We start from the raw sequence: 26,590 nt of genomic DNA on the forward strand, positions 1-26,590 counted from the left end.
CAAACTTTCACACGAGAGCTTCCGCTTATCTCTTTGCCTCTGGGAAGATGCTGGTCGGCCGCGGTATGTACTAACGGTCGCATTCCTTTGCTCCTTTTACAACCTAAACAAAGATAACACTTCAAACGTTCTCCCTTTGATATGCATGCTAGCTACAGTATAACAAAAGGCAGTGGGTTAGTATGGAGAGTCCATTTGGTTAGTATTTTATAATCTTAACATGATAGAGTTACAGAGCCTGACATTATGGTTGCAATCAGGGCTTTTCTTGTAGCAGGAACTCCTTTGCATATTAGGCCACACACCCCTGATGTAGCCAATCCTCTAACAGCTTACAGTAGGCTCAGTACTAAAAGCCCCGTAAGCTCTTGGAAAATTGAATACATCAGGGGTGTGTGGCCTAATATGCAACGGAGTTCCTGCTACCAAAAAACCCCCCAAAAAACCCTGGTTGTGACTTCTGGAATTTGTATTTTAGAACTTTCCCCCCAACTTTACCCATAGTTCTGCATCACAATTTGGGAAATGAACAAAACAATTAAAAGTCTACTTATTTCTCATCATAACTTGGTCCTTGTTGTTCAGTTCAGGCTTCAAGACAATTATATAGCATTTGGGGAAAAAAATAAATGCTGTTAAACCAGCACCAGAGGCCAAGATAGAGAAGATTTCCACGGCCACCATATATTTTCCCTTGGTACTCAGATAAGATGGAACAAAAGACAACCAAACACTGCAAAAGACCATCATGCTGAAAGTGATAAACTTGGCTTCATTGAAAGAATCTGGCAACTTCCTGGCTAGGAAAGACACGGTGAAACTGATCATAGCCAGAAATCCCAGGTATCCCAGAACACAGTAGAACAGGACTACCGACCCTTCGTTGCATTCTATTATGATTTCTTCAGTAAGAGAATGCATGTCAAGATCTGGGAATGGAGGAGTAGTACACAACCATGCAACACAAATGAGGGCCTGAATAAGGGAGCAACAAAGAACAGAGCTGGTGAGTCTTTTCCCCATCCATTTCCTCAGCCTGCTCCCTGGCCTTTTGGCCATGAAAGCCAGAACCACAGTGATGGTTTTTGCCAACACACAAGAAATAGCCACTGAGAAGATGACTCCAAAGGCAGTTTGTCGTAGGTAGCAGGTCACTGGCTGAGACCTGCCTATGAATAGCAGGGAGCAAAGGAAGCAGAGTAGAAGGGTACTGAGTAGAAAATAACTAAGGTTCTGATTGTTGGCTTTGACGATGGGAGTGTTCCGATGCCTAATGAAAATTCCCAGCACCAAAGATGTCACCAGAGAAAAAGAAAGTGCCAAGAATACCAAAGCAATCCCCAAAGGTTCTGAGAAAGAGAGGTAGTTTAGAGCTTTGGGAAGGCAAAGATCTCGATGTGTATTGGGATACTGATCTTCTGGGCATTTGAAACAGTCATCCATGTCTGAAAGAGATATATGTCAAACATTCAATTCTTTGCCATGCTTCCAGATATACCCAAATGAAGAAGTAATATTCCCTGCATTCACTCATTTGTTTGTTCATTTATTCACTGATTCACTTTAGTTAATTTGAATATCTAATTCACTTTAGTTAAAGTGAATATCTAATTCACTTTAGATATTCTTGCAATTTATTGGTTCCATTTGCTTTATTTCATTCATTCACTCACTCACTCACTCACTCACTCACTCACTCACTTTAATTATACCTCTCATTTCTGTTCATTGGGAATCCAAAGTATCTTAGATTGTTCTCCTTCCCTCCATTTTATCCTCACAAAACCCCTGTGAGATAGGTTAGGTTGAACATGTGTGCCTGGCCAATAAGATCTAGTGAGCTTCACTGACACAGGAGGAATTCACTGCCACAGGAGGTGGTGGTGGCTGCCAGTGTAGACAGCTTCAAGAGGGGATTGGATGAACGTATGGAGCAGAGGTCCATCAGCGGCTATTAGCCACAGCGTATTGTTGGAACTCTCTGTCTGAGGCAGTGATGCTCTGTATTCTTGGTGCTTGGGGGGGCAACAGTGGGAGGGCTTCTAGTGTCCTGGCCCCACTGATGGACCTCCTGTTGGCACCTGGGTTTTTTGGGTCACTGTGTGGATAGGCCATTGGCCTGATCCAACATAGCTTCTTTTATGTTCTTATGTCCCATAGCAGAGTGGTGATTTGAATCTGGGTAGCCCTACACTTTAACCACTATACAGCAGTTTGATACTGCTCCTATGCAATCAAATGCCATTTATACATGAGCTATCAGCTGCTGTAAGATCTTGAAAATAAGTTACCCCTAATTCAGTGTGTGTATTATTACCTCCAAGTAGACTATCAATCCAACCCTAAGCAGAGTTTCCCCCTTTTAAGAGCAAATACTTCAATGGAGTTATTAAGTTGTAACTCAGTATAGGATTGCACTATACATTTTGTGCCATTCACCATTTTAGTGTAACGTTACTTCTGTATCAACAGTGAGTCCATAAATACAGCTGCCCTAGTTGGTATGTATGTACAGAAGGCATAGTTGTCTCCAGTAGGCTCTATTATACCTTCTTCCTGATTGGCTGTTTACCTTTGCTCATGAATGATTTGTATTCAATCCTTCCAGAGGATTAAAGCAAGGCACAACTACCACCCCAGACACAATGGCTTCTTTGGAACGTTTACCAGGGTGTCTTTTTAAAAGTTGCCCTTTTGGTAGAAATAGACACAACGATGAGATTCGACCAATGGTGCTTGTGAGATTCAACAGTAAACGTCTAAATTAAAACAAAGTAGGAGTCAAATGTACCTTTAAGACCAAGAAAGTTTTATTCAGAATGTAAGCTTTCGTATGCATGCATACTTCATCAGACCATGGAATGGGGGTACAGTGAGCTACTTATGACAGCATACATTTTAAAATGCATCCTTGCAACAGGTTCCGCTGTTAAGTGGAACAGTCTACCATTTTCAGTCTGTTGCACATGAGCAGATCAGGCCTGAGTTGTTCTTTTCCCCCAAAGTGGGGTGGGGGGGGGTGGGGAGAGAAGCTGATTCCTCCAGGGGACAAGCAAAAGTCTTCCTGTTTAAGCAGACCCTTTTTAAAATGGCTTATGGCTATGAGAGGGTTATTGCTTCCCACTACTCTGGGCATAAACGATAAAAAGGCTATCAAAGATTTCAGGTTTTCACGGCTGGTAACATCATTAGGGTTTGTAGAATCTTTCGGGATCAAGTGCCGTGTTCTACTGGAGAAAGTTTTCCTTCCAGACGTTTCGTTCTCAGCTGCGGAGAACATCCTCAGTGGCGTTGCAGCCGGAGCAGGCGCTCAGACCTTCTTGGCTGCTGTGCATTGAGTGGAGCCAGGGCTGCTGGAGAGCTGCTATTTCTAGGCTGGAGGGGGTGTGATGAAAGGGCAATAGCAGTTCCTAGAAATAGCAGCTCTCCAGCAGCCCTGGCTCCACTCAATGCACAGCAGCCAAGAAGGTCTGAGCGCCTGCTCCGGCTGCAACGCCACTGAGGATGTTCTCCGCAGCTGAGAACGAAACGTCTGGAAGGAAAACTTTCTCCAGTAGAACACGGCACTTGATCCCGAAAGATTCTACAAACCCTAATGATAAAAAGGCTGTACTGAATAATTCCAGCTACTTAGAGTTGGCAGGCAGTGGTTTAGAATGCAAAGTGGTAGAAAGTTAGTGTTTACCAGCTATGAGTAGCTGTGCTCACTGTACGCCATTCCATGATGACGTATGCCTGCATACAAAAGCTTATATTCAAAACCTTGTTGGCCTTGTTGACTCCTACTTTGTTCTCCTGCTTCAGACCACACGGCTGCCCACCTGGATCTGTCTAAATTAAAGTTATCATCAGGCTTTTTACATGCTTAGATTTTATAAGCAAACCACACATAAGGTTTTCTTTAATGATCAATGCCTCGCACAGTACTTTGGATGTTTGTCCGTATAGGGCAGTCATTCTCAAAGTTCGTTTGAAGAATCGAAGGGGTGGTAAAACAGAATCAATGAAAGATGTCACCAGGGTTCCCTCTAAGCTGAGTTAGCGTGAGGTAGCTCACAGATTTTTAGCCTCCAGCTCACAGGTTTTTGTCTTGACTCAGAAAGGATGACTCCAGAACACAATCATTTATGCAGTCGCTCACAACTTTAACGCCAGTAGCTCACAACTTTAATGCCAGTAGCTCACAAAGCAGAATTTTTGCTCACAAGACTCTGCAGCTTAGAGGGAACATCGGACATCACACAATGTTTTATAATAGGACACTTGATGTTCCCTACCCTTCTGGTCAGAAAACTTTCCATCTGAACATGGAACACAATTGTAGCAACAAAATTGCTCCCCCTCCTTCTTCTGTTTGTAGTAGCCCGGGTGGCAGTTGTCATTACACACAGCAAGGGGCATCACCTAGTCAAAACATTAGCAGAAAAAAAATCACTCTTCTACTTTATTAAAGTTTTACTGTTTTGTACAGGTCATTTTCAGGTTGAGTAAAAAAGCTGGCTGGATGCAACAGTCTGTTAAATAAGAGACATTCATGGCAGATTTATGATGTGAATTAGTTTGCTCCAATCCTGTTAACTTGGAATGGGGCAATGGCACTTCTGGTTTGCTACAGAACTAGTCAGCCAATCAGAAGAGGGCAGCAGGCTGCTTACTCATCTGCATCCTCTCACTTGCAGGCATTTTGTCTAAGAACAAAGCCAAATTAGCTGGTTGCATTTCAGGGCTGAGCAGGAATTTGGGGGAGGGGTCTTGCCAGATTGGTCCAGTACAAAGCCATGCTGTCACAGGAGCCAGGCTCCATGCTGTCACACAAAATATGGTTGTCAGTTAAATAGGCCTGGTTGTGAACTGGCTAAGTGAAACTAGTTGGCAGAATAGGGTGGCCTGCTCAGGATAGGTAGGGCTAATTAGCCAGCACCCTGAGGCATCTGGCAGGTGTGTCAGAAACAAGTCATCATATGCCTTGTGGCTGAGTGTGCAATGAAGAAGAAGAAGTTATTGTATTTATACCCCACCCTTCACCCTGGTTCTCAGTGGCTTACAATCTTCTTTACGTTCCTCCTTCAGAACAGACACCCTGTGAGGTAGGCGGGGCTGAGAGAGCTCTCCCAGAAGCTGCCCTTTCAAGGACAACCTCTTTGAAAACTATGGCTGACCCAAGGCCCTTCCAACAGCTGCAAGTGAAGGAGCAGGGAATCAAACCCGGTTCTCCCAGATAAAAATCCACACACGTAATCACTACACCAAGCTGAAGGAGTGTCCTTGGCTCTGAATAACATCTTTTGAACCTGGTAGGTGCCTTGTGGCACAACAGGAGAGTGGGATGAGGCTTGGTACCTCATGGCACAGGTGGTGATAAGGAATGCTGGTGGAAGCACTGGCTAAATTTGGAGTCAGGATGGACCTGCCCAAAAGGCATACTGGGCGGATGCCTAGTGCAGCCTGCCCTCAAAATATCATTATATTTAAATGTTGATCAGACATTTAATTAATTTAAATAACAGGATTGTAAATCAAATCAAATCAATGTGATTGGATGGAATTATTTGCCCCAACACCTAAACAATTATGTACCTTATTTAAATAACTATTTGAATTAAGGGCCAGGGCCAATTACAAGCTCACTCAATTATTTTCATCATTATAGTACTTGACTCATGTGACATCTGTCCATGCAGATCTCAGGATTTCTTGAAGACCATTTTGAAGTAGTTCAAGGGGCCCTTCTCGCTTTTTTCTCCACCGGAAAAAGATGTTGGGATCCAACTATCAGTACTAGAGTAATTCTCTTTTCTATTCATTGTCAGCGCCTTAATTTTCTTCGTTATAGTCGTTGTTTTTTCTTTTTCCCGGTCTGTATATATCTCTGTAGTAACTTTCAATGTTTGATTTTCATCCCTCACTGATGAGACCCTTCCTCTCAAAATCCACGTGGGTAAGGGAAAGGGTCCCTATTTTATTGGAACAGGTTTTGTAATTTGGGTTTGTTTTAACTTGCAGAACAATCACAGTAAGACATGAATTGCCATATGAATGGAGCTTTCCTGCTTTCCTTGGACTTTCCAGAAAAAGATAGGGGGGGGGGGGGGAACTGGCAAGATGAGATAAACATCATTGCCTCTTGTGTTTCATCACCCTATAAAGGTCAAGGTAGTCCCCTGTGCAAGCACCAGTCGTTTTCGACTCCGGGGTGATGTTGCATCACAACATTTTCACGGCAGACTTTTTATGGGGTGGTTTGCCATCGCCTTCCCCGGTCATCTACGCTTTCCCCCTAGCAAGCTGGGGACTCATTTTACCAACCTTGAAAGGATAGAAGGCTGAGTCAACCTTGAGCTGGCTACTTGTACCCAGCTTCTGCCGGGATCAAACTCAGGTCATGAGCAGAGGGCTCAGACTGCAATACTTTAGCTTTACCACCCTGCAACCACAGGACTCTTTCATCACCCTATACTATACTGGTAATCCAATTTGCTCTCAGTTGGTGACAATCATGGCAGGCAAGTGTGATGGTGGAAAGGTTGAGGGATAAAAGTCTGCAGTTTTCAGCTTCTCAAACTCTTCCAAAACCCATAAACAAAACATTGCCACTGCACCCCCATACAAATGGCTTAGCATTTTCCTCTTCCACCATTCCACCCAATTTGACAATTATTTGCATTCCAAGGGGTACAAGCAAAGTTTTATCTCTCACACTGAATGCTCAGCATTCTTTATGAGGTATTAGGGAAGAAGAAATAAAATACACAGACAAGAGCCACATATCTACCAGTTAGATTTATATTTGATAACCTATATCTCAGTCCCACCTGATTAAACATGTAGTGCCACGTGATGGCCTCCATTTCAATGCTCAGTTCTCTTCCTGGTAAAGCTTGTGGATCCATCCTTCCTACTTTAATTCTTAAGAAGGACCGATTGGGGAAAGTAACCCAGTTTACAATATCCAATCCAGATGCTAATTCACCATTTTCATTAAAATGCACTGGATCTCCCACGCTATTGTTAAATGAAATACTCATCAAGAAAGGGTGAAGCTGAATTGAAAGAGAAAAAGGTAGATTTAACTAAATGATCATGAAAAAAATTGCTCCTATTTATACTTGACTCTAATATTTTCAAATAGGTGTGAACAGGTCACCCTGACCTAGAAGGCCCAGGGTATCCCAATTTAATAAGATCCCAAAATCTAAGCAAAGTCAACCCTGGTTAGCATTTGGATGGGAGAACACCATGAACATCCAGGGTCTATATACGGAGTCAGGCAACGCCCAACCACCTCTGAACATCTCTTGCCTTGAAAACCATGCATGGTCACCATAAGTCTGCTGCATCTTGACAGCATTTTCCACCACCACCATAAGCAGATGCCCTTCATTCCTTTCTTGCTTGCCCCAACTCCTTGTCATCTGTGTTACAGATGCACACATGCATTTTGATAAAATACCTCCAAAAATCCAAATTTGAGCACTGCATTCAAATTCTTCTGTGCAAAGAATGTTCCTTTGGACATGTTGTGTTGAACAGACCACATTCTGCTATTCCGTATCTAAAGGTTTCCTAGCCAAGTGTGAGTGAAAGCTGCATTAGCAGACTTCCAGTTTTTCTTCAGGCATTTGACATTTCTTGACCAACATGGGAAGAAAACCAACTATAGTGCCTCCCATGAGAGTTTCCCCAACTGGTCCATAGGAAGAAACAATATAGGCAATATTTGGTTTGTGGACTTGAGAAGTGCCTTCAGCTGAGAGTGAGAATAAGGAGCAGAAAGGTGTCAGAGCATAGGAGTGATGGAATTTTTAGATGCATTGTCCATATTGCTGAATTCCTCTGTTGAATGTTACCACACCTTACTTACTTGGACAGAAACACCTCTAAGAAAAAGATGTTCTCAGTTTAACTCATGCTTGAAGAGAAATAGAGAAATTAACAGTCTCTGCATTTATTGCCTTGTGATGGTGGACTCTCACCATCATTCTTCAATTCTAACATGTTTATTGCCTTTGCTGTTTTTCCACACAACCGATGCTATCCAGACCAAACTTGTTATTCTTTCAATTTGTTAATTTCACTATTTTGCCATTGGATTCTAACTTTGTACTATTTTGCATACTTAACCATTGCCCACCAGCTATATGCAGTACTGTTCATTATATATTCCATTTCATTGTCTGACAAAGTGTGCATGCATACGAAAGCTTATATTCTGAATAAAACTTTGTTGGTCTTAAAGGTGCTACTGGCCTCCAACTTTGTTTGAAGAAGATACTGGATTTATATCCCACCCTCCACTCCAAAGAGTCTCAGAGCGGCTCACAATCTCCTTTACCTTCCTCCCCCACAACAGACACCCTGTGAGGTGGGTGGGGCTGGAGAGGGCTCTCACAGCAGCTGCCCTTTCAAGGACAACCTCTGCCAGAGCTATGGTTGACCCAAGGCCATTCCAGCAGGTGCAAGTGGAGGAGTGGGGAATCAAACCCGGTTCTCCCAGATAAGAGTCCGCACACTTAAGCACTACACCAAACTGGCTCTCTCCTGTTCTAGCCAAGACAGTAAATATGAATGTGAAAAATTACCTGCCAAGGTTGCAAATTTGAAGGATCCACTCTACCTCTGTCCATAAATTCTTTCAGTTTTGCCCTGGACTCATACATCTTATGAACAGCATGGGCTATGGCATAAACTGCATTGTAAACACTGTAGCTTTGGCCAGTCATGCTTGTTTCAAAGAAAACTCCAGGCAGACTCTCCAACTTCTCTTCCCCTGTACAAATTTCACTGCTCTCTACCCCCTCAATGGAATCAACAAACAAACACCTGAATGCCTGTTCCCAGAAGATTTTGAGAAATCCATCTCCATTTGGTGAGTTAGGTTGCAGGAACTGAAGGAATTTGGGAAAGTCCACCATTTCCTTTGAGTGTATGGCAAAAGATAAGGCCCCATGGAAGACATTGATATCCAACCCTCTATAAATTGATAGTAAAGAGAATTCCCAGTGGGCCGTCATAATCCACACCTTACCTATGGAGGTTTCCAGAATGCCTTCTGTCATTGAATTCATGTATATCAGCCAATTCAAATTTGCAACTGTCTTATAGTCTGCATTGACAATAAATGCTTTGGTTGTGGACTTTGTTAGTGAATAGTACAGTGGTTTCAAGGCTATCAGCAGTTCCATCAAGTTTAAGTTGAAATTTATGATTGGTAGTTTGGCAGTATGGGCTATGCAAATGCTGCGCTTGGAAAGCATCGGTATTAGGGTCTGCAGAAACTTATCCCCTAGCTCATTGTCCCCTGTCAGGATCCCAACCCATGTCCACTGGAAATGCAAAAGGAGCTGGACCATTCCTGTGTACTGCAGTTCTTCATTGGGAACCATCCGGTAGAAGGAAGAGAGCTGGGTTTCAGAATTCCTCAATGGAGCGTATACACAATAGGCAAGCTATGCAAAATGAAATAGGTTTATATAGTAGAATGTAGTACTTTGGTGAAATGGCGATTCAACCTTTCTCATATCACTGATGGGAAAATTCAATGTAAAAATGCAATAATGGTTTTTACTATCAAAATTATTTGCCAAATGTACAAGAAGGAGGGAACATACTAGTATTAGCGGCATTAGTTTTCAATAGGGATGCTGTGAGCAGATTGGTTCAGTTCCTGGTGTACAACTAAATAGTTTCCAGACAGAAGCTGCCCCCCAACAAACATCTTGCATGAATGATGCTCATCAGAAACATAAGTGGCAAATTAGATGGATGAAACTATTCCTGAGTCTGTCCTAATGAAGTCCAAGACAATTTTTTTTAGATTATATATATTTTTCTCCTTTTTTTCCTGCCCTCCCATGAGAAAATCATAAAGAGAAATGACAAGTGTAAACTATTTGACTGGGATCAAAACATTTCCCTCAAAGGCAATTTTCTGGAGCAATGAATAAGTTGTATAGATAAGTCTTACTCCATTTGTTTCACCTTTTCTTTTTAAGAAGTCTAATGAAGATATTGGATTTATTTTAAGAAGATATTGGAATTATATTCCACCCCAATCTCAGATTCTCAGAGCGCTCACAATCTCCTTTATCCCCTCCACAACAGACACCCTGTGAGGTAGGTGGGGCTTAAAGAGCTCTTACAGCAGCTGCCCTTTCAAGGACAACTCCAACGAAAGCTATGGATGACTCAAGGCCATTCCAGCAGGTGCAAGTGGAGGAGTGGGGAATCAAACCTGGTTCTCCCAGATAAGAGTCCGCGCGTGTAACCACTACACCAAAGTGGCTCTCACTACACCAAACTGGCTCTGAAGACCTGAGGACACCATTATATTATGGATATTATATGATTTGAAAACACTTCATGGGCCATGCCTTATTTTACCTGAGTTATCTTGTAGATGTCTAAGATATTTGCCATTTGAAGGGATACTTCAGAAGTGACACCACCAATGACAGCTATAAGATTCTTTGACTTGTCACAGTTGAAGTTGGGGACAATCGTACTCCAGCAAGTTAGAAGTTTCAGAGTATTCCGAAGAGTCATCCTTGCATTGATATAACTGTCGTATATATAGAACCCAAGACTATCATTTGGGAGGATCTTTGGGTTCTCATTAATCTCTTTCACAGCAAATATCAAGGAAAGCACATGTTGGTAGGCCTTTGGGAAAGTACTAAAGGAAGAATTACATTATATGTGAAACGTAGTTTGTATTCATGACACTAATTTTGGAGTTTTCCACAGTACACATCATCACGGAGATACTCAATGTTGAATATGGGTTTGCACTTTTTTGCTTTTTTATAAACAAAGAGTTTCTATTAATTGTTCTAAGTATTTCAGTTTAATGTACAGGTTTTTGTACTGTCTTTTTTTTTTTTAAGCACAGGCCCAGAATATTGGCATCTTTCACTGAAGTCTTGTGAACATTTTCAAATAAAACTAAGTATTGGGTGGAAGAATTGTGTGGGTTAAGGAGAACCCCCCCCACACACACTATGAGCAGGATCTTTCATCTAATATTTACATTAAGGCCTCAGTCTTGAAGAATTGCTTTTAACAGCAGTCTTTACTGAGTAGCTAGTTTACAATACAATAGGAAACATTACATGAAAAGGAATTGGTTTGGATCTTTGCAAACATCAAAATTTATATCAGTGGCAGACTGAGTCTAAAAATATTGGATGCCGACTCACAACTCCATGGCTATCATTTAATTTTTATAAGAAATAAATAACATTTTCAAAAATACAGAGATGGGAAAAAGGTTCAATTAAAACGTTTGTGAAATAAATGTATATGTATTTTAGTAATTACAGTGTACATAAATTGTACATATTACTGGCAGTATACAGTAGATACTAAATGTAAATACAGATTGCATTTTCTCCAGGGGAGCCGATCTCTGCCAACTGGAGATCAGTTGTAAAAGCGGGAGATCCCCAGGCCCCACCTGGAGGCTGGCAACCCTAAATCCGACATAAATTTTAGTTGCATTACAGTAGTAATATTGGAATGTCTATTTTATTTTCAAGCTACTAAAAGGTCATTAACATTTTTAACATATTGTCTCAAGTTTAAGGGGAGCCACTTCATCAAGGGGCTCACTCGCCATTGGGCAAGCTGACACCCTAGCCAGTCCACCACAAATTTATACTGTAACTAACAGAATCTTAATAGTCAAATGAAAATAAAATCAATGTGATGCAAAATTCGCCGAAAGGATAAATCAGAAATATGTTAAGATACCAGAGCAGAAGAAGGAGTTGATAGCCATGCTGCTAACTGTGGTACAGTTTGCAATTGCGTCGAATTGTAGGCTGAATTTGCCTCCCTCATTAATTGTTTGGCTGAGTAAATGCTGGGAATATTTCATCTTAGACAAAATCGCACACAATCCTGCTGATAGGATGAGACTATACCTCAAGTCTACCCTTCTTCTTAAATGGTCCCCTTTCCTAGATTATTTTGCTTTGAGTAATTTTGGTTATGGCATGTCTAATTCCCGTTTATTGGTTTGGCATTAATAAGTCCTAATTAGTAATTAATTAGCATTAATAAGTCCTATCTAGATCTGAGCACTAAATGATATGGTGTTTTAATTTCTAAATATATAATTTTATAGAATGTACTATTTTATAATATGTATTGTTTTAATTCTGTGAGGTTTTATGCAGTGAGCCGCCCTGATCCTGCTTCAGCGGGGAGGGCGGGATACAAATAAAATAAAATAATAAATAAATAAAATAAAATAATATGTAATATTAATATGTAACAATCAATTTGTAAAATAGCAGTTTTGGCTTTGTATAATTGTAAACTTGTATCAGCTTTCTGAAATAAAATCATACTGTTCTGGAAAAAAAGTATGCAAGGAATCATTCACCAAATGCATGATAAGGTCACAGTGGGAGAATCATATTGTAATGAGAAGGCTGGAAGACGGGAAGCAATGGGATGTGAAATAGGAATGGGTGGAATATGAAATGGACAGAAACAGGGAGCAATACCAAGATGATCTAGGAAGCAGAGAAGCAGTTTTGAATAAACCTACTAATACTCAGTACATCTTCAAGTAGCATGTATGCAGTCTTGCTTTGCTTATATGACCTCCTTCTGAAGTTATGACTGGCCTTATGTTAATTGAAGGGGGGGAATTATCTTACATAAGTTCTCCTTTGATTTTTGTTTTGGGATAATCCCTGAAAGATATTTCCCCCAATAAATCGCCAAACAGTGATCCAATTGCTCCAATGATTTGGTCCCCAGCCTGATAATACTCATATGTCACCTGGGAAAGATTGGTCATGGAGCACATAATAGTTTGTGCCTTGTTCTCAGCTGAAGGCACCTGTATCTGGAGCAACAAGAGCAGCAGTCCAAACAACATTGCCATCTCAGCTGAATCTTGCACATCTGGTTTCTGTCACGCTCCTTCAGTTTGGTTTCTGCCAGCTGCTAATTTTCTACTCCAAAAGTTTTTGAAAAAGTCAAAGATTATCTCAGTGGACACCATTCACATCCCATCACCCCAGGTCTAAATGGCAGAGAGCTATTTTAATACTAAACTTTTAGACTTAGTTGTTGATTGTATAGCTGGCTGAAGGATATTCCTTTTTGGACTTGCCCAAATAGAAAACACATAGCTAGTAATCTGAAATAATTACAGCACTGAAGTCTCCAAAGGATTGAGCTGAATGAGAGCAAGTTTGCAGCAGAAAGCTGTGTGTGTGTGTGTGTGTCAGGGGTGGTGGTGGGGGGATGTTTTTCTAATCTCAACGCTGATGAAATTCGTCATGAGAGATATGCATCACAAGAAATTGCAAAAGTCAAAATGACCTGAGAAAGAGACATAGGCTGTGGTCACACACACAAAATAATCCACTTTTAATCCTCTTTCGATGCACTTTCCAACTGGATTTTGCCAGTTCACACAATAAAATCCAGTTGGAAAGTGCACCAAAAGTAGATTGAAAGTGCATTAATTTTGTGCGTGTGACTGCAGCCATAATGATTTATGCCTAGCCTACTGAAATGGACTGCATGTGCTTGTTGTGGGGGAGAATGTGTGTGGCTGGTCTCTATCATTCAAGCCTTGCTCATTTCCCTAGCCATGTTCATTTTCCTAAAGCCAAGTGTGTTCATTGGGATTCAGTTGGGATTAGAGTGGCTTTTGGAAACAGCTGTTAGATCCAGTGCCAAAATTCCACTTACATTAAAGTTCTTGCATAAATGCTCATGTTAAAACAATCCACATGTAATTCTGCTGGCACAAGACCCCATGCAACCAGTTGTGGGCATGATAACATACAAGGAGGACAGGGCTTAATGTTTGTACACAATCTGGCACGAGTGCAGCTGCTCAACATCTGTTTATGTTTCCAATTGTACTTCGCTGGGTCCAAGACAATGGGTTGGTCACAACCCACTATTGCACTCAGTGTTATTTATTACTACAGGGGTGCCCATTCGCTCCATGCACCAACCCAAAAACACCCTATTTAATGGTACATGAATGTTGTATGAGCAGTTTTGCCCTCTGCCCATAGGGCTGCATCAGTAACATGTGAATTGATAGCAACAGTGACCATCCCTTTTGCAAAGTTTAACCAAAATGTGTTGTGTAATAAACATTATAACCCTGTCTTTCCCACCAATGATGGCCCAAACCAGTCTACATTGTTCTCTTCTCCTCTGTTGTATAAATCTGCACATATGAATGCCCGTAGTCAATAAAAGACAAACAGCCAGAGTCCAGGTGAAGGAGAAAGGGGGGGGGGGGAAATACATTCATTGCAATAACCAGAGCCAAAAGCCAAGCCAAAACCCGTTACCAAGCTGCTCTTAAATCTTTCAAAATGGTTACAAGCTCATATATCTTTGATGACACATTGATGACACACTGGCACATGTTATAATATACATGTACTAATTGGCTGCAACATCCTGTCTAATTTAATTGCGAGAGCCAACCACACACTACTGATACACTTTGCCAGCCTGGCATTAGTCCATTGGTTGAACACTGCGGCAAAGCACGGAATTCAATATGTATGTGTCCACTTTGACCAGATAAATCCAGTATGGGCTATAAGAACCCCCTACTTCTCTATTGTTACATAGAAACACAATGGAAATTCAGAAATGCGGTTAGACAGTAAGACATAGTTCAAGGCTAGATAAGACTAGTATGTTGGTACTCTTCTGTCCTTTTTTTCTTCTTCTCAGTCAGGCATAGCTGTGTGTTAAACCTTAAGGATGTACTTAAGCATGTTTGTGCCCTTCCCAAATACAGCTGTGTCCCACATCTCCATTTGAACTTTAAAGTCACCCTGTGAGGCAGGCTAGGCTGACAATTTCTGAATGTTCCAAGATCCCCCACCAAGCTTTTGTGGAAAAGGTGAGATTCAAACCTGGATCTCCTTGATTCTAGTATGACATTCTAACTAGTGCAACACATTGGCTCAGATAGCTTTGGGTGTTCTTAAGCACCCTTTCTTTGATAAAGGAGGGATATCTGGTTGTTCTCAACCAGGGCCAGAGCCTTTTCAACCTTGGCTCTGGTCTGGTGGAACTTTCTGCCTGGTGAAATCCATGCCCTGGGGGACATGGTACAGTTCTGCAGGGTCTGCAAGTCAGTGATGTTCCACCAGGCCTATGGTTGTGGACAGTGATGGTTCACCATCAAGTCTGGCCTCCATCAGATGCCTTTGGATGAACATATTGTTGCTCTGTATTATTTTGTTTCATTGAATTTGTTCAAATTGTTTTATTTATTGATACACTGTTATGAAGAAGAAGAAGAGTTGGATTTATACCCCACCCTTCACTTGGAGTCTCAGAGTGACTCACAATCTCCTTCCCTTCCTTTCCCCACAACAGACACTCTGTGAGGTAGGTGGGGCTGAGAGACTACTGAGAAATCTGCTCTTGAGATATATGTGGCAGACCCAAGATCATCCAGCTGGGCGGCATGTGGAGGAGGAGTGAGGAATCAAACCCAGTTTTCCTAATTAGAGTGCATGCACTTAACCACTGCACCAAAGTGGCTCTGTACAACACTCTGCATGTTGTTCGCCACCTTGAGCCCTCCAGGGAAAGCAGTTTATACATTGAATCAATCAGTCAATCAATCTTTCCCTGTAAGTCCTACTTCAATGAGGAAAAATAAATGAGAAATGAGGAAGAACAAATTAACAGTGTATGGGTTGTACTTTCAAGATAAACATCACATTTGAAGGATAATGCAAAAGAAATCAACTTAATCACCAACTATGTTTCTAATTTTTCCTTACAGTTCAACCAACTGCTCCTTGCAGTTCAACCAAGGCCTAAGAATAACTATGTAGCATTTAGGTAAAAAGATGAAACCTAACAATTCAGCACTAGAAACCAAGATAGAGAAGATCTCCACAACCACCATATATTTTCCCTTGGTGCTCAGATAAGATGGAATAAATGCCAACCAAGCACTGCAAAAGACCAACATGCTGAAAGTGATAAACTTAGCTTCATTGAAAGAATCTGGCATTTTCCTGGCTAGGAAAGCCACCATGAAGCTGACACTGGCCAGAAACCCCAGGTAGTCCAGAACACCATAAAAGATCATGGCTGACCCTTCATTGCATTCCACTATGATTTCTTTATCCAGAGAATGTGTGTCAAGAAGACCTGGGAATGGGGGAGAAGTACAGAGCCACACAGTACAAACAATTACTTGCATTAAAGAACAAAAGAGGATAGAGTTTGCCAGCCTTTTCCCCACCCATTTCCTCATCCTGGTTCCTGGCTTGGTAGCCATGAAAGCCAGCAGAACAATGATAGTTTTGCCAAGGTGCAAGACACCGCCATGGAGAAGATGATGCCAAAAGCTGCTTGTCTGAAGTAGCAGGTCACTGTCTGAGGGCAACCAATGAATAACAAGGAGCTGAGGAAACAGAACAGTAGGAGGATGAGTAGGGTATAAATGAGATCCCGATTGTTGGCTTTGACAATGGGAGTATTCTGGTGTCTAATGAAAATTCCTAGCACCAAAGCTGTGATCAGAGAAGAAGATAGAGCCAAGCATGCCAAAGTGATTCCCAAAAGTTCAGAGCAGGAGAGGAAGTTATAGACCTTGGGAATACATTCATTCTGGTCCTTGCTTGGATACTGATCTTCTGGACACTGGAAACAATCGTCCATGTCTGAAACATTGAACCAATGTGGTGTTAATCACGCAGTAAGACCTTACATAAGAACATAAAAGAAGCCATGTTGAATCAGGCCAATGGCCCATCCTGTCCAACACTCTGTGTCACACAGTGGCCAAAAAACCCCAGGTCCATCAGGAGGTCCATCAGCGGAGCCAGAACACTAGAAGCCCTGCCAGTTTTCTTTTTAAACTTGTATTAGCCACCTTTCTACTTTATAGGAACTCAAAGAAGTGGCATGTCAAGGGCGGGATGGGGGGGTGCAATCTGGCCCAGCCACAGCTTGACGAAGGCCCTTGAAAGGGGCCCTTGAAGCCAGTGTCATGCTTTGTCCAGATGAACATCTTTCCTTGTATTTTTAAATGCTATTCTAACTGCAGCCATTAGGGGCCCAGGAAAAGATGAGCATAGCAAAAAGAGCACTGTCAGCCGTCCTTGGCTCGCTTCCAGCCCAGCCCAGGCAGGCAGCCCCTGGCCAAGGCACAGCAGGATGTTTTCTGAGGGTGGGCAGGGGCTGCCTGCCTGGGCTGGGCTGGGCTGGTAGAGAGCAAAGGCAGGGGGGCAGTGTGAGTCCCCACTCTGGGAGAGCACTCTCAGCCGTCCTTGGCTCGCTTCCAGCCCAGCCCAGGCAGGCAGGCAGCCCCTCCCCCCCAATAGGTATCCTTCCTTGCCTTGGCCAGCTAAGGGACATCATGAGTTTTCTTGAGTGGTGGTGGGTCTGCCAAGGCAGTCAGGCAGCATTAGTGCCGACTCAGTGGGAGCCCTCCCCCCCATAAATGTCACGATATGCCTCTGCTATCTCATGGAAAGCAAGAGTTTTGGGAGGTGGGGAGATTCTGCTTTGCAGGGCTGTGTAGCTAGCTAGGCTAGGCAGGTAGACTTACTGGATACCCGCAATCCACTTTGGCTCCCTTGACTGGCTAAGAAATGGTGGTGGATTGCTGTAATCCCACCTCACAGAGAGATGGGGCGGCATTTTTGGGGAGAAAGCTCGCCTTGGCTTGGCAGATAGCCATCCTTGGGCAGAGAAGAAGAAGTCAGCCTTACTTCCAGTTATAAAGCAGCTATTGAAAAATCTTTGCTAAGTCAACTCACCTTCCTGCAGCAGAACCTCTAGTTGTGTTTGGTCGCTATCTTCCAACGTTCCCTCTGTAATGTCTGACATCAAGTACACAACATCTAAAATAAGGAAATAATACACAGTTCCGATCACAATTGCTGAAGCATAGCCTTAAGCACTAACCATTCATTCTCATGTAATCCCTGCACCGCAAAGACGTGGGAAGCATTCTCTGCCCCCCCCCATTATGCAAACCCCTTAAAATGTCATTCTTCAGGACACACCTGCGCCATCGTTAGCCTCCGTGATTACGGATTGCACCATCTCCTCTCCACGCAGTTCTGTTTCAAAAAGTAGTAGAGTTTCCTCCAGTGGTCTCAGTTCCTTGGGGCAGCGGTTGCTTGGATGATTTCTCTCCGAGCTTTGCGTCACTCTTTTCGGCCAGACATCTGCGTCTCCGTGCAGTATATTATCTATTTCCTCATGAAATGGGCAAGTCTTTGTGTCTTGCCCGGTTTTTGAATTAAGTGCCACCACCTTCTTGTACTCTAATTGCAGGGATTTCGTTTTGTTACGGCACTCCTGCGCAGTCCTATTGTGACCGTGGGAACGCATCCCGGCAGCATCTTCCTCGTAGATGTCTATGTTCCTGTGCGACTGCCTTAATGCCTTCTGTATCCTTTGCTCACCCCAGAGGGCAAGCAGATCCAGCGTCTCCTTCCTTCTCCATGAGAGACCTCGTACACCCGCCATGACCTCGTTCTAGAGGACCGTGATGCACGCATCGCTTTTAAATGTGTCGAATCACTTACAGTTGTGGTACTCCATTTGCACTACTTTCTCGGAATGATTGCTTCACATGCTGGAAAAGGTTCAGAGATTTCTAAGCAGCTCACATCCATAGTTAATGCAGTTAACATTTATTTTCGAAAGTTTGTTTTATTTACAAAACAGGCGCCAATAAGCGATTTATCGAGGCAACGTTCGAGCATTCAATTGCGCAGTGGTATCCTTTGTATTTGCTTGTGGTGGGAAGCGCTGGTGCACATCAGATGAGTCACGAACGATGGCGCGTTCAAACGCAGAAAATCTGCTCAGGAACCATTGTAAGTGTTCTGAGCCGGATTTAAAGCAGTATCAAAGTAATCCGCGATCAAGACGCATCAGCACAGGACTTGCACAAGCTAAACACCATTTGCAGATGCTGATGTATGGACGACCAGTGAAAATCCGACATGATTCCAGACTCCACTAATGCCGGTAGTGGGATATAATGAACGTCTGACCTCACCCTAGATTTCCCTTTCTCCAAGATGGAAGCAAACTTGTTTAAAAGATCATACAACCAAGCAAGCATATTGATAGCTGCCACAGTAATTGCCAGCTTTTGGATTATTTTATCCAGTTTATGGGTCATTTTCTCTTCTTCCTTTCCTTGCATCCAGCTCAGCCACATCTTGCAAAGCAGTAGTTAGGTTGTTGCAGCAAAATAAATCAACCTTTCCCTCTCTTAATTGCTATCCCTCCACCCCTTTTGCACACATTTCTCATTCATTTCTGTCTCCCTTCACCTAAGTTTTCTGTGTTCCCCTCTCCCTATTTTCACTTCTTGGTCTGAAGACCTTCTAATTCCTGTCCTGCTTAGTGACAGAATGGATTTAAGAGTAGTATAGTAGCAAACCTATGCAGTTCCACAGTCACCATGACTTCCAGGTGCACACAGAGATAAAATACAAAAAAAAAGGAAATACCATAAACTATTGAAATATTGGGGGCTTCCATTCCAAGCCCCCAACAGGCATGTAACATCATAAGAACATAAGAGAAGCCATGTTGGATCAGGCCAATGGCTCATCCAGTCCAACACTCTGTGTCACATAGTGGCCGAAAAAACCAAACAAACCCAAGTGCCATCTAGAGGTCCAAGCTATCTATGCTTGTAGCCACCACCACCTCCTATGGCAGTGACTTCCACATGTTAATCACCCTTTAAGTGAAGAAGTACTTCCTTTTATCAGTTCTAACCTGACTGAGTTCTTGTATTGTGAGTTCTTGTATCCCTAGTTTAACTATATCTGAATATTTCTATATCACAATATCACAACTGAACATTCCTTTATTTCCTGAAGTTTTCAGTTTTGCCTCAGATATGGATACCATGGTGCATAAAGTCAACACATGATGCTGCACAATGTTTTATAGTTCTTGGATTATCTTTCCTACCTTTCCTGTGTGAAATCTTCCCATCTGGACATGGAATACAGTCATAGCAACAAAATAGCTTCCCTTCCTTCTTTTTCTTGCTGAAACCTGGATGGCAGTTGTCACTGCATACAGACAGAGGTGGGACCTAGCAAACAAAAGAAACTACATAGCTGTCCTCCCCTTAAATTACCTCATGCTCTTAAGAGGAAAGTTGCCTGTCCGAGAGAGTGTCTTATATGTGACTGAAGGAGTAATGACTAGTGGTGTGCATCCGGTTTGGCTGAACCAAATGCAACCCTGAATTTCAGCCTATGCTGCAGTATTCTGGGCATGCTGGAGCTGAATCAGATTTTCTGAAATGATTCAACTTCCTGAATACAGCATGTCCCTGAATACCACCAAAACTATTCAGCAGCTATTTAGGGCTCCATTATACCCTATGGGTCAATGACAAACTCTCATCAGGTATAATCTGGGGGCTGGGGGAGGGGGTTTGAGGTAGAAGCGCCAAATTTGCAGTGTAGCTGCAGGAGGCTCTTCCTCAAGGAAACCCAAAGTCCGCCCCCCCCCAAAAAAAATAGACCAGGGGGTCCAATTCCATTGGCCCCAAAGAGGTTGCTCCTATTCTCCATTGTTTCCTATGATGGGGAGAAAAATGCCAATTTCCCTATGATATTTACAACAGGCTGGGGAGAGGAGGCTTGAGGGAAAGAGACCAGATTTGCAATGCACCTGCAGGAGCCTCTCCCCCAGATAACCCCAGATTATACCTGTAAGATTTTGTCATTGCCTTTAATGGCCCATAGAGTATTCAGGACTCCTGAATATCTCCTGAACCAGCTTGCTTTATCAAACCTGGTATCTGGGGACATATGGCAACCTCAAATACTTTTAACCCCAAATAACCCCAAATCCAAATAGCACCAATTTTTTTCCAGTGCACATCCAATTCAATTTAATTATAATACAGTCACTGACCAGCACAGATCTGTCCAGTTGATTTTGGGATAATGCTTCTAATTGGGTAACTATAACTTCAAAAAAAAGGGAAGTATTTCAAAAACAATGTTGTATTGTACTCTCCATCTAGTAGGATTAAGGGGCTGGATCTAGCCAGGTTTTTTTTTTTTTTTTCACTCAGTGTCACTCAATTTCCCTCTCCTTGGGGGAAACAAACTGTCTAAACCTGTTTCAGTTTGGATTCAGGCTTGGGCTTGAAACAGAAATGGCCTTGGTCACCCTGATAGATGATTTTCACTGGGAGAGTGCATCCCTGTCGATTTCCCCAACTGGCATTGGTTTTGTTCAGGCAGCTGCCATGATTCCCAGCATAATATTTGTGGGTGGTCAAAGGGGATTCCTTCTTCCCTTTTCACCAGCAGAAAAGCTGGTTGGATCTAATCCCAACATGAGGTATTCAGTGTTCTATTTTAGGACCTCTAATTGTATCTTACCTGATTAAAAATGATGTGCCATGTAATAGCTCCCTCATGAACGTTGAACTCTTTGCCTAGTGGAGACTGTGGATCCATCTTTCCTACTATCACTCGAGAAAAGGTTTGGTTAGGGAAGGTAACCCAGTTTATAATATCAAATCCAGTTGCTAATTCATTGTTATCATTGAGGAACACCCTGTCTCCGGCACTGTTGATGAATGAGATTCTTCTCATGAAAGAATTGAGCTAGATTGAAGGGAGCAAGCATATGTTTTACAACGTACCAAAATGAATAACTGTAATTTTTTTTTAAGCACAATCGTTAAGTTTTTGGGTTCTTAAAGAACATAGAATAAATAATGGCTGTTCCGAAGGAAAGACATTTTCTCTTTACAATGCAACCACTCAAATATTTCCTGCAAAACTGGTCCTTTAAAGTTGCAATTATACCTGAATCACAAAAAAAGACCATCAAAGTTGCCTGTGCAGTGCTTTCTTGCTCACACACTGTATATTGTTGCTGTTCAGAAGCATTTTAAATCTTATATAATGGTGAGAGAAAAGACCATCCATCTTCTTTTTTCCGTAATACAAATATGCATGCCAGCCGAATTTTTTTCCATGGCCTTCCAACACTAAAAGTTTTTTATTTAACAGCGTTATCCATTCTTTCATCCATACTAAACAAATTGCTTCATGATACAGTTTCAAATCTGGTAATTGGAATCCACCTTTCTCTCTTGCATCTGTCAAGACTTTCATTTTAATTCTTGGTTTCTTCCCGGCCCACACAAATTCCGAAATTTTCCTTCGCCATTTATCAAACTGTTTAGCATCTTTCACAATAGGGATGGTTTGAAACAAATACATAATCCTTGGTAAAATATTCATTTTTATTGCAGCTATTCTACCCAACAAGGACAAGTTGAGCTTGTTCCACTTTAACATATCTTCTTCTATTTTACGCCATAGTTTTTCATAATTGTTCCTGAACAAATCAATATTTTTCATTGTTATCTCTACCCCTAGGTATTTAACCTTAGAGGCAACTTCACAACCCGTTAGTCTTTGTAATTCTTGTTGTCTATTTGTCTGCATATTCTTGCACAAAATGTTTGGTTTTTCTTTATTTATATAAAGTCCCGCCAACTCCCCAAACTTTTGTATTCTCGTTAATAACAAAGGTGTAGCTTGTATGGGATTTTCATTTATAAACATTATATCATCAGCAAATGCTCTGTACTTATAGGTATAGCCTTTTATTTGTAATCCTTCTAGATCTTTTTCTTCTTGAATCTGCATCAGTAAAATTTCAAGAGTCATTATGAACAGCAATGGCGAAAGCGGGCAGCCTTGTCTAGTACCTTTGCTGATTTTCATTTCATCTGTAAGATCTGCATTAACGCACAACCTTGCCCTTTGTTCAGAATATATTGCCTTTATCATTCTTATAAAACTTTCTCCAAGCTCCATTTTTTCCATCACTGCAAACATAAAGTCCCAGTTTAAATTGTCAAATGCTTTCTCTGCATCCGCAAAGAATAATGCTACTTCTTTTTCTGGGTGTCTTTCATAATATTCTACAATATTTACAACAGTTCTAATATTGTCTCTTATTTGTCTTTTAGGAAGAAAACCAGCTTGATCTTCCTTTATAAAATTTATCAGATATTGCTTAAGTCGTTCTGCCAGAATTCTTGTAAATATTTTATAATCATTGTTCAAAAGCGAAATTGGTCTATAATTTTTCACACTTGTGACGTCTCTTTCTTCTTTGGGTATCAAAGAAATAACAGCTTCTTTCCATGTATTTGGTACATTCCCTTTAGTTCTTATTACATTCATCAGCTTCTGTAATTTTGGTATTAATTCATCCTTAAAAATTTTAAAGTATTTAGCTGTGTAGCCATCTGGCCCGGGAGCTTTATCATTTTTCATCGCGTTGATTGCTGCTTCAATTTCTACTTTTTCAATTGGGTCATTCAAAACTTTTCTCATATTTTCAGTTAAGGGCTCAATTTTTATTTTTTGTAGATATTCGTCTATCTTTTCTCTCTTTACTTCAGCACCTTTAAACAACTTGGCATAATACTTTAAAAATTATCTTTTTATTCCCTCTTGAGTAACTACCTCTCTTTCATCTGTCACAATTCTACTAATTATTTTATTTTCCCTCTTTTTCTTCAGTTGCCACACCAAATATTTCCCCGTCTTATTTGCTCCTTCAAACGATTTCTGCTGAAGCCTTTTCAGATTCCATTCCACTTCTTTGCTTAACAAATGTCTTAGTTGAATTTGTAATATTGAAATTTCCCTTAGAATTTTCTTTTTTCCTGGTCTTTTCCTCAACTCTCCTTCTTTTTTCTTTATTTCATTTTGAATGTCCAATAGTTGTTTTTCTTTTTCCCTTTTATCTTTATTGTTCAAAGTAATCAACAATCCTCTCATTACTGCTTTATAAGCGTCCCAGACCATCTGGAAGTCAATATCTTCTTTGTCATTTACTTGGAAAAATTCCTTAGTTTCTTTTCCTAGAAAAGTCACTGTTTCTTTACTCTGTAGCAAATCTTCATTCAGTCTCCATCTTCTCAGTTTTTTGGACAATTTTGTAATCCACATTATTGGGTTATGGTCAGCTCCAATTTTAGGTAGGATCTCTATCTTCCTTGTTATAAGGCCTAAATCTCTGGTTCCCCACAGCATGTCAATTCTAGAAAAAGTCTTATGTCTTGCAGAAAAAAAAGTATAGTCTCTCACTTCAGGATTAAACTTTCTCCATATATCTTCCAAATTTTCTTGTTTAACTAATTCAAAAAAAGACTTTGGCAATTTCCCTTCTTTCCCATCATTTTTTTTCCCTCCGGATCTATCCAGTGAATTCTGAACTGTTCCATTAAAATCTCCCATTAAGAGTATTTGATCATAAGTCAACTCATCTAACTGTTGTGTAATGTCTTTTAAAAAAGCATCTTTTGCACCGTTAGGTGCATATAGTCCCAATAACAGCGTTTTTTCCCCATTTGATGTTATCTCCACTGCTGCAAATCTTCCATCTTTATCTTTAAACACCAATTTTGGCTCCAAATCTTGTTTAATATAAAAAACTACTCCCCTTTTTTTCTGTTCTGGGTAGGGCAGGCTAAAAATTGAATAAAATAAAAAAAATAAAAAAATAATGATCTTTCCCCTCTCTTTCAAAGCAGCCACTTGGAAAGAAAAAGGAGGAAGAGGAGGTGAGTTGGATTTAATACCCCAATTTTCTCTACCCTAAGAAGTCTCAAAACCACCCTTGATATCTTTTCCTTCCCCGCCCCCCCATATAGGTCTGTCATATGATAGGTGGGACTGAGAGTCTTTTGAGAGAACTGTAAATGACCCAAAGTCACCCAGTAGGCTTCATATGAAGGAGCAGGGAATCAAAACTGGTTCTTCAGATAAGAGTCTGCCACTCTTAAACACTACACCATGCTAGCTTTAAAAATGCAAAAGACTAATTATAGATCTTTCATGATTTTTCAGTACTGGCCCTTAGCATTTATAACATCCTTTAAAAACACATACTACTTCAGATATATTATCTCAGATATACCTGAAATTCTGTCTACATTTTACTCTTGATGGAAGTGACAAAGTTTGTTGTTTTTGCTAGATCACTTAATAAGTTGTGTGTGTGTGTTTGTGTTGACCAGATTTGAAGCAGACATCTCTAAGGACTATGGCTTACATTCTTGCAGTAGATTCCTTTTTCAATGGTCACAACTAGAACTTGTCTTCTTCCCATACCTTGCTGTTTTCTTCTGAGCCTGGCAACCAGTAGATGACCAGGGAGGGGAACGGAGGGGGGGGGGGGACTCAAAAAGTGGTAGGAAATATCAGGTGAGGACAGGGGATACTACGTCCCTCAGCAGGGGGTGGTAACCCCATATGCAGGGCCAGGGCACCAATTAGGTGACCTTAGGCAGTCACCAAGGGTGCAGCCCTGGGGCGTCACTGAATTGAGCTCTGCCCTTCCCACACAATTTTAAATAGAGGGGGAGGTCACCCTGGCTGCTTTTGCCCGTGCACCATGTGATTGGGAGAATGCCCAGAAGCAGGCGTTGGCCTCCTGGGTGATTTAAAGGCCCCACCAATCAGCTGATCAGTGGGAACTTTCCTGGGCATGGGAAGGGCAGCGACTGCTTCTGGACACCCTTCCAAGTAATTTAACTTGCCTGGATGGGAGGGAGGAGGTAGTCCCCACTCTTTCAACCATGGACATCAGCAAGCCTGGCACTGGCCCTGCCTGTATGTGGGATAGGCATGGGAAGGACTTGAAACAGCATGTTCTCAGACTTCAAACACTGCTGGACAGAAACTGACAGAACAAGACATATCAACTCATTTGGTTGATAGGAAGAAAGATGGAGGACACCATGATATCTGGACTATGCTGGTGGCATCATCTAGAGCAAGGATCCCCAATAAACTCCTTTGGGCACCATGGTAACCACCAATACTGCCCCCGGTGTTTACCAAGCTTTTCTGAAAGTAGGTGGGGAAATCATAAGATATGACCTGTTTTTGGCTGCCCTAATTCAAATGAAAGGGTTTTCTACACTCGTAGAACAGAAAGACTGGTAATTTCCCAGGTTTGAGGTTCCGTTCCCCCTTCAATCTTTCCTTCATTTTATTACCCTTCTTTTTCTACCTTCTTCTCCTGCTTGGGCTTTCCTTCACTTCTTTCTGTTCCTGCTCCACCTTATTTTTTGCATTGTGTTTGGCTCCACCTTTGATGCAAGCCATCTTGGGTTTGTCTCTACCTCTGATGCAGTCATTTTGGAGTAGTACTCACACCTCAAAATTTCAAAGATTCCCAAAAGCTAAAAAAATTAGGCAATTCCCCCCTGATCTAAAGGGCAACTGAAGTCTTCAACATGTGAAACAAAGAAGGTTTAAAGGAAATCTGTGTGCACATTTTGATCAGTTCATTGATGCCCTGAATTGTTATTATCCAATAGGTTAGTCATGACACAAGATCTGTTTTGGATGTTAAACCTTACTTGTCAGGACTGCATAACTCGATTTCTGTCCACCAAGGAGCTGAGTTTAACCCTGGATGTGTACATTTTATGTAAAACATGTGCTGTGGCATAGACTGCATTGTAAATACTGTAGCTTTGGCCCGTCATGTTCATTTCAAACAGAGTACCTGGTAGGCT

At 41.6% G+C, this 26,590-nt stretch overlaps 1 protein-coding gene across 1 annotated transcript; it reads right to left on the reverse strand.

The window, feature by feature from the left end:
- Window positions 1–546: 546 nt before the first annotated feature.
- On the reverse strand, window positions 547–18,504 carry LOC132583128 (vomeronasal type-2 receptor 26-like). Its single transcript, XM_060254799.1, has 7 exons — window positions 18,036–18,504; window positions 17,787–17,870; window positions 16,626–16,685; window positions 15,987–16,170; window positions 10,381–10,672; window positions 4,278–4,404; window positions 547–1,445 (listed from the first exon to the last, which is right to left on the reverse strand). The coding sequence occupies exons 1-7, from the start codon at window positions 18,502–18,504 to the stop codon at window positions 547–549; spliced, it is 2,115 nt and encodes a 704-aa protein (XP_060110782.1).
- Window positions 18,505–26,590: the final 8,086 nt, after the last annotated feature.

Source organism: Heteronotia binoei, chromosome 15, assembly GCF_032191835.1.
Source record: "Heteronotia binoei isolate CCM8104 ecotype False Entrance Well chromosome 15, APGP_CSIRO_Hbin_v1, whole genome shotgun sequence".
Taxonomy (NCBI): domain Eukaryota; kingdom Metazoa; phylum Chordata; class Lepidosauria; order Squamata; family Gekkonidae; genus Heteronotia; species Heteronotia binoei.

Coding starts and splice junctions, on each gene's coding strand:
- LOC132583128 (XM_060254799.1), bottom strand. CDS start 18,504: ATGGCGGGTGTACGAGGTCTCTCATGGAGAAGGAAGGAGACGCTGGAT. Junction 17,871..18,035: donor GGAGGCTAACGATGGCGCAG/GTGTGTCCTGAA, acceptor TCCTTATTTTAG/ATGTTGTGTACTTGATGTCA. Junction 10,673..15,986: donor AAGTTTATCACTTTCAGCAT/GTTGGTCTTTTG, acceptor TTCTTCCTTTAG/TACTTTCCCAAAGGCCTACC.